The 9,182-nt window shown below is 38.9% G+C and overlaps 1 protein-coding gene across 1 annotated transcript; it reads left to right on the top strand.

The window, feature by feature from the left end:
- Window positions 1-592: 592 nt before the first annotated feature.
- On the top strand, window positions 593-1,084 carry LOC138906028 (uncharacterized). The gene has a single exon (XM_070194547.1). It carries the CDS (start codon window positions 593-595, stop codon window positions 1,082-1,084), a length of 492 nt encoding a protein of 163 aa, XP_070050648.1.
- The last annotated feature ends 8,098 nt before the right edge of the window (window positions 1,085-9,182 follow it).

A 9,182-nucleotide genomic window follows, 5' to 3' on the forward strand; every position in this document is an offset into this window, starting at 1 on the left:
CCCAGACTTGGGTTTGTTGAGATGTGTAGATACCTTCAGGAACGTGTGGACCCCACGTGAACGGGTTCATACTAGCCAAGAAGATCCTGAGAGCTGGATACTTTTGGATAACTATGGAAAGCGATAGCATCCACTACGTACCGAAGTGTCACCAATGACAGGTTCATGGGGATTTTGTCCGGGTTTCGCCGAATGAGTTGAATGTGATGGCTTCACCCTGGTCGTTCGCCGCTTGGGGCATGGATGTGATTGGACCCATAGAGCCCGCTGCATCAAATGGGCATCGCTACATCTTGGTAGCCATTGACTACTTCACTAAATGAGTCAAAGCATCTACCTACAAGGCTATCACAAAGAAGGTTGTAGCAGATTTCGTCCAAAACAACATCATCTGCAGATTTGGGATACCTGAGTCAATCATCAATGACAACGCCGCTAACCTCAATAGCGACCTCATGAGAGAAATCTGCGAGAAGTTCAGAATCGTCCACTACAACTCCACAACCTACAAACCACAAATGAATAGGTCAATCGAGGCGGCCAACAAGAATATAAAAAGGATTCTATGAAAGATAGTCGACAACCACAAGCAATGGCAGGAGAAACTATCTTTCGTCTTACTGGGTTATCGGACCACCATGAGAACATCCACCGGGAAACTTCGTACATGTTAGTATACGGCACTGAAGTTGTGATAACCGCAGAGGTCGAGATACCTTCTTTAAGGGTCATTCAAGAGGCCAAGTTGGACGATGTAGAGTGGATTCGGGTCAGACATGAGCAACTCATGTTCATCGACGAGAAAAGAATGGATTCATTATTCCATGGTCATCTATATCAGAACAGGATGGCCAGTGCATTCAACAAGAGGGTGAAGCCTCTCCAGTTCATACCGGGGCAGTTGGTCCTGCAGAAAATCTTTCCCCACCAAGAGGAAGCCAAAGGAAAGTTCGCACCAAACTGGAAAGGTCCTTATGTGGTTCACCGAGTATTGTCGGGTGGAGCTCTAATCATGGCAGAAATGGATGGAAGAATCAACACGAAGCCCATCAACTTAGACGCAATCAAGAGATACTATGTTTGAATACAAATAGAGTTAGGTTTTGCTGTAACAGAACTACGTTCAACCTGACTTCCCACGGAAGGATACATAGGCAACCCACATAGGGTTCGGTTTATCTCCCTCCTTTCTTTTGTAATAAAAAACCAAATATCACTTTTGTGTGTTTCTCTGGAACTACACCGACTTGATTTCCTCAGGAAGGAATACGTAGGCAATCTTTATTGTATTTAGTCATCTTTTGTAATTGAACTACGTTCTGGCCAGATTCCATTTGGATACGTAGGCAGTCTGAGTCAGACTCAGCCATTTAATTTCATTTCATTCTTAATCCCATCATTTTGCATATATTGTAATTGAACTACGTCTTGACCTGATTCCATTTGGCTATGTAGACTGCCTGAGTCAGACTCGGTCATCTTTATCATTTTTATCATCATCCACGAACTACTTCACACTTGATTCCGTTTTGGATACGTAGGCAACCTGAAAGGGTTCAGTCATAACCTTAGGAAAAACCCTTCGTAATGCATTAGTTTGAATTAGGACGGAGTCGCAACGGCAAGCAGTCGCGTTGTCAAGCATCGCAAAGGATAGACATCATTGGGACAGAGTTTTCAAGAAGAAACACTTGCGTGTGGAGAGCTTTTTGTAAACATGTCATAATCCGGAACGACGACACTTGTCTTAAAACAAAGCTTTTCAAAATTGTTTTTCTAAAAATACAGTAATTTGTTCCACCTACCGAACTTCGTGGCATAACCATATCAAAGGCTGGGGCAAACCAACACTGTGGTCCACACAAACCAACTTCCCCGCTCCTACTAAGAATTTTTCTTTAAGTGCAGGATCAACAGGAAGCAAGGAAACGTTGAGACCACACTAGGGCAAATGATGGATTTTCCACTTTTCCAGGATTATCTCCCTTTACTCCATTACTTGAATATTTTTCCAGTACAACTAAATCTAATCCTTGAATCCTCTGCATGTACCATGGAATCAAACCGTTGATGCGAAAAAGGCACACTATACATAGCAAATCGTCTGCTCAACAAATCAAAGCACATGTACAAAACGAGCTGCCAGCTTCACCAATTGAAGCCTTGTATATAGCAAACCATTTGCTCAACCAATCGGAGCATCTTCTACAAAACAAGCCGTCGACTTCATCAATTGAAGTTTTGTATATAGCAAATCGTCAGCTAAATTGATTGGAGCGTCCTGTACAAATCAAACGTTGGCTTCACCAATCGAAGCCCTATACATAGCAATCTGTGCACTCCACCAACGGAACAATCTGCATCGCTGCTCCATCATAACCAAGGCAAGAATAGAAAGTCGCAAACCTCGTCGCCGATGTTCTGCCAATCAACGGCTGAAACTTAGCTATGCAGTCAAGAGTATCTCCTGGGCATGTTTTATCCTTCCTTTGCTATTATCTTGAATGTTTTGATGTTTTGGTCATACAGCTTCAGGCATGATTACGATTTAAGTCAATCGCTCCCAAGCGGAGATTACTTTACATTTTAGTGCAAAGCTCTCCCAACAGGCAGAGACGCACTCTACAAATCAAGCTCTCCCAACAAACGGAGATATTGTTTTCCAGTACAAAGCTCTCCCAACAAGCGGAGACGCACTCTACAAGTGAATCTCTCCCAACAAGCGGAGACATTTTTCAATGCTCCAGCAGCTGCTGAATGGTACACAGCCCGGCTAACAAATCGAGTCAAGTTCAAGTATCATCCTGATCCCAAATAATGACTCGTCGGCAGCCAGGCATTATCATTCCTGATTCATTTACATCGCATCATAATATATTATGCATTGCAATATATGGGTATGTGTGTATTTTATTTTTTGCAGGAATAAATATCACAACGTGGAACTCTTTCTATGCAGCAAACCAAACTACACCGCTATGAGGGACAACAAACTCATTAGCGGGCCAGGGATCCAAGTTTAGACACAAAACGACCAGTGGAACTCCAAATCTTCAAATCCTTCAAGTCAAGCCGCAAAAATCAAGCTATTGTGAGTTCCCAATCCTCTGTCTCACCGTATCGTCATAATATGATACTAGGGCAGTTCCTGCAAGTATCACTTCCTCAAAATACTCACTCCAGAACTACATAAGGCCTGATCCTCATTAAGCCCAAGGTATGTAAGCAATTCAAAGCCAGACTTTGGTCCCAACTTCCCCAAAATCTTCCTGAAATCTTCCTCAACTCTCCCTAAAATCATGCAATCTGTAATATTCCTTAAATCCATATGACATTCCTGCAATGCATGCCTCAAGTCGGGACAAAATTGGCTTTGATTCAATTTCTTTGCCCAAAAACTCTTTCATCGTCTCCAGTCAAAGAGGGGTAGTTGTTGACGGCCACTTTTGACCCTCCCTTTTTAAATTAATTTATTTGCACTTAAATATTTACAATGAATATTTTGAAAGTATTTTCTATCAATAAATACCAATTTTACAAAATTGATTAAGTATTAGTTTCGAAATTAATAACTTAGTATTAACATTATGTAATTATAAATACACTTACTACTATAAACATCATTTAAATAATTTTTAAAATACACCATCTAGGCTTTATAGTTAATTTCATGAATTATTTCTCAAATTCCGATTAATTAGATTGTTATGTTCAAAATTAGTGTTATAATTTAGAAGACAATGTATTTTATAAATAATTAATTATAATTATTACTAGTATATTTGATTATTATAATTTTTAATATATTTTATTGAAAATAATTAAGTTTATTTAAATTAATTTTAAAGGGGTTAAAAAACTAAAAGGTTACAATTGTAATTCCTAATTAAAATACAAAGTGGCTATTTCCTAAATCAATTCCAGCCTACTGCACAGGCCCATTCGGAATTGACCCAATCTAAACACCCCATCTCTTTCCATCTTGGCAATCCGGGCCACTCTTATTGAACCAATTAGAATTTGCCACGTTGTCTCTCCATATCACTTATAAAAGAACCACAGTCAATCTAAGTCGTCCATCCCTTAGATCAACGGCCCACATTTTATCCCCATTTTCCCTTGTTTTAGTACTCCACCAGACTTAGTCTCAGTCGTCCAAATCCAAAAATCTAACGGCCGTCACTTTAGCACATTTTAACTCTTTAATGTCCAAATTATCAGGGCCGCTGATCAGTAGATCCAATGGCCCAAATCCCATCTCCCTCCCCCCTTAAACCTAAAGACTAACCCCAATTACCCAAAACCCTAAATTATTTTCCCATCGACTCGGTCGCCACCTTTCCCCTTCCTCTCTAATCTCTCTCAACGCACAGGCATAATCAATTAAACAAACCTTGCACAAATTTGTGCAAGGTCACAAATCAGCCAGAGATTCATCTCTGTTGCCTTCACTATCCGTGATTCTCGCTGAACTTTCACTCTCTCATCATTAGAAGCTTAAACCCCCAAATCCGAACCCTAACCCCCATAGATGAAACCTCAAATCGCCATTAATATTTCAAATATGTGGCATACATGGGCATTCGTTTTGCTCATGTACTTCAGATCTCGTCACTCTTTCCATTTTCATCATTCGATTTCAAAAGCCCTAATCGAAGAAGTCATACCGGAAAGGTAAAACTTCCATTCGCCAGATTTCTTCCTCCGTCTTTTCAAATCGAAGCAAGCCTAAGATGCTAGCTGGCTTAGACGTTGATATTCGACACCCAGAGGTCAAATGCAATGACATCTGGGTATTAGGGTCCTAACCAGTGCTCTCTCACTTCTCTCCTCTGAGATAAAATCCTTAATGATTCCCCCTTTGTTCCCCAGATGTTTCACTCGATCTTGCTTTCATCACTTGGCAATAGTCACTCTCCACTATTGAGTTTGAATCTGTGAAACCATAAGGCTTTAATGGCCACTATAAATAGGGGCTTTAATGTTCTCACCTAATGGACCTAACATCTTCAACCTACAAAGCTAACACACCCAATAGACACAAAACACTATCACAAAATTACTTAGAAAGATCTCAATTTTAGTCTTGAGTAGTAAATTAAGCTTGGGTTCTAGCTAGCTTCTGGTTTCTTTCTAATTCTTAGTATTGCATTGGTCGGGGTGATTTCTTGATTCTATACGGCTAAACAAGAGTTTTTTGTTTTGGTTTGTTGCTCAAGATGAGGTCAGTACACTTACATCATCTCTCTCTCTCTCAATTACGTCATTTGAAAAATCATGAACGTGCTATTGTTTTCCTGATTAACTACTTAGTTTATAATGTTTCAGTCTGTAATTGTTTATTTTTGATTCATCATGACTTGTTGATGATCTATGATAAGTTGTTGTAGTTATCTAGTTTTAATTAAGTAACGGTGTGACTTTAATGACCTCAATTTCTGCATTGAATAGCCTATGTGTTTAATTTGCTTAACCTGCCTTGATGGTTTCTCACATCTACCTAGACTTCAGACTTTACTCTAATGTTCTGTTGTAATCCTCATGCTCATCATGCTATATTCTGCTCAATTATAATCCTTATGCTCATCATGTTGTATTCTTTCGAGTTATGTTATTCTAATACTTAGGGTGTTATTGTAGTCTTCTTGGTTATCATGTCCTGCTCTCTTAAGTGTTGTCATTATACACTTGGGTTTGTTGTTAAATGATTCTAGTTAGGGTATGCATGAAGGTATATAGGATAACCCTACCTCACTTGGCTAAGGCTTGTGAAACCTAAGTATTCAAAATGCTTTCATAAATGTTTGTTAGTCCTCAAGTATCCTTTGAATCCTCACTATGAATGCTTTACATCCATGTCTAACTGTTGATTGAAAAATAGTCCTACTAGGATGAACTTCTGTGCACATCAGTGATACTTGTTATAATCTGTCTATCTCTTATGAGTTAGGGAGTAGTTGTACTTGTTGTGATTGAATGCCAACTGTTTTCTGTAATTTGAGTACAACTCCACCATGTCTAGTATTCAACCTATGTCTGTATAGCTGATTTAAGTCTGTTCAAGTATGATGTTTCCCCTATTCTTAACCCCTAATGATAATGATAACCTGATTCTGCAATGTTTGGGACTCATCTTGTCTTGTGAGATCATAATCTTGATTGAAATCTCTGTATGTGTGAGAGTTTGGTATGAACCTTTATTTATCTCTCATGACTTCATATTTTGAACACTGTTTTGAAACTATACTCAATCCTTCCTTTCCCCAGTCATTCTGGATTGAATCTGGTAAAGGAGAACCCTTTTGTTATTTCTTATTGAGTATAGTAACTTGCCTATATCATTGTCTGAATCTTTACTGAGAATTCCAAAGGATTCAAGTGGTGTTATCCATTTATGTGTACACTCACGATAATATCTAATGTTGAACAAACCTTTGATCAATCCATTAGGACACTAGTATTTGTTGTTACAGCTCTAAACTATATGCCTTATGTGTCTATGAGTCATATGACTCCAGATGTTTGGTTCTTTAGAAATAGTAGTACAAGTGTTCCTGCCTCCATATGTGCCTAGAACTTGACTTTTAAACATGTTGAATATGTTTTTCACTCACTTAACACTGATGTATAGTCATGATGTCTCTATGAGTTTTTCCTAAGTTATTTTGTTAAGAAGAAGTATGCTTTTGTGGTAGGAAATGTTATATTAGTTGGTTTGCATTGAAAGAGACTCATTGGCATTCAAACCTACAGGGAAGAATTAGTCGTTAGTGGTTAAGGGTACTTGGGAATAGAGTTTAACTCTAGGTTGGGCAGCTCTCCACGGCACAAGCATTGCCTTGGGCCTTGAGAACCTTGGGAACGTTGAAGTGTCGGAGTATTCAAAGGGGGAATCAACCTTGAGTAGAATTCTCTCCTTAGCCTTTAATTCATCGATACTTATTACTCCCTTTGGGTTTGGTGTTTAATGAAAACGAATGGTATTCAATGTGGATCGTTTACTATGCATAACCTCCATACTAGTATGACTTTTCTTAGTATTTAAGTACTGCCCAGTGATCTTAGCTTTTATTATTTGCTTACAAATTTCATATGGATATAGATATATATATATATATATATATATATATATATATATATATATATATATATATATATATATATATATATAATATTGTTATTCTAATGACTTTCTCTTTTCTTTTTTTGAACATGTACAATGATTTGGGCCTGCTGAGTTCTTTTAGAGCTCAGGCCCATGTCCAGCCTTGCTACGTCTCAGAAGGTTTAGAGTTAGATGTCGCCCGTGTTGCTCGTCCCTGTTACTGCTGGGCCTGCTTCTTCGAGGCCCAAACCTCCCAGAGTCACTTCTTTCCCTTCGCTTCTTTATTTACTGTTTTCATTATTCTCTAGTTGCACTATGTCTTTATTGTTTGCTATGTTTCATGTTATTTTATTTCACATGTATAGGACAATTGTATATTGGGAGTGAATGATGTATTTTATCCTTTAACTCACATAAAATAATTTAGGCAAGCCTTAAAGAATCTAGGATTAAATGAGACATTAGTTAGCAATTAATTCTATAACCACTAATCGCGAGCTTGTTATCAATTCATTATGGCCTGCTAACTTTTTTTATTTAAAGGATTTTAAAGCCCAAAGGCTTAATAAAGGTGGTAGTCCCTCTTTCAAAAGGAAAAACCAGAACTGAGTGGTGAGTTTAAATCTACTAAAAAGGGAATCAACTATTTCGAAAAGATTAAGGTACTGCTGCCCTAAAACAAAGGTTTTCAAACAATTTTTCTATTTTACAATTAAGGTACATATTAGGATCATTTTCTTAACACTTTCACCATATTAAGATAATATGAACTTCTATGCTTTAGGAAACAAGTGCATTAACTTATCTTCTTTTGAACACTTTCATGACAAACGCTACATTTTTCCAAGTCCTTTTCAAGCTTACATATGCTAACGTTATTTTCCTAAAACTCTTTCTTCAAAATTCATCCTCTTTAAACCATGATTTTCCCTTATAGATATTATCCCCTAATATATGGTAAGCTACACTCTTTGAATGCTAATTAAAGCTTAGTACAAATAATTAATCCCAAATCTAGTCTAAGTCCTATGGAGCTACCTCAGGTAGATTTTAAGGGGTGCTTGACACCTTCTCCTTAGATGAACGAGAACCCTTACCCATAATCTCACCGGTTAGCAAACCAATAAAGAATATAACCTTTAGTAATTAAATAGGTACCCTAGTATACCTTTAAATATTAGATGGCGACTCTCTTTCATCAACAACAGAGAAACCACAAGTTGAATCTTGTTTTGACTAAGGCAAAATAGGGTGCAACAGCTAGTATAACGGACAGGAGTCCCTCTCCACTCTAATCGAAGCAACCCCATCATGGCTAAAGCCACCGTCTTGGCGTGATAGTCCAAAATAGCGTGATAAGATGACAGCCAATCCATGCCCAAAATAACATTAAAGTCCACCATATCAGGAAGTAAGAGATCTACACTAGTCTCAAGGCTCCCGATAGAAACCACACACGAGCGATAGACGCGATCTACTACAATAGAATCTCCCACATGCGTGGACACATATACAGGAGCACTCAAAGAATCACGAGGCAAAACCTGATATGAAGCAAAATAGGATGACACATATGAATAAGTAGATCCCGTATCAAATAAAACTGAGGCATCTCAGATGACTCTGCCTCAAGTCTAGCTGGAAATGCATAAAAATGGGGATGGGCCCCTCTACCTTGACCTTCGCCTCTTGCACGGCCTCTAGTTGACTGGCCTCCACCTCTAATGGCCTCACCTCTACCTCTAATGGCTTGACTTCCACCTCTATCAGCCTGACCCCTGCCTCTAGCTGGCTGAGCAGGCGGTGGAGCAACCGATGCCGGAACTATGGCACGAGAACCCTGTTGTGGCATGCCGCCCTGTGACCTAGGGCAAAATCTAGCAACATGCCTAGGATCCCCACAAGTATAACAAGTCCTCAGCTGATGTGACTGCTGACTTTGGAACTAGCCCTATCAACCTGGATAACCACCCTGATAACTCTGGATCGGATATGCACTAATAGGAGCTGAAGGTGCGTTGTAGGCTAGCTGCTCGGGAAGAGACCCATAAGAACCACGACTACCCAAAGCATTGTG

The sequence above is a fragment of the Nicotiana tomentosiformis genome, chromosome 2, assembly GCF_000390325.3.
Source record: "Nicotiana tomentosiformis chromosome 2, ASM39032v3, whole genome shotgun sequence".
In the NCBI taxonomy this organism is placed as follows: Eukaryota; Viridiplantae; Streptophyta; class Magnoliopsida; order Solanales; family Solanaceae; genus Nicotiana; species Nicotiana tomentosiformis.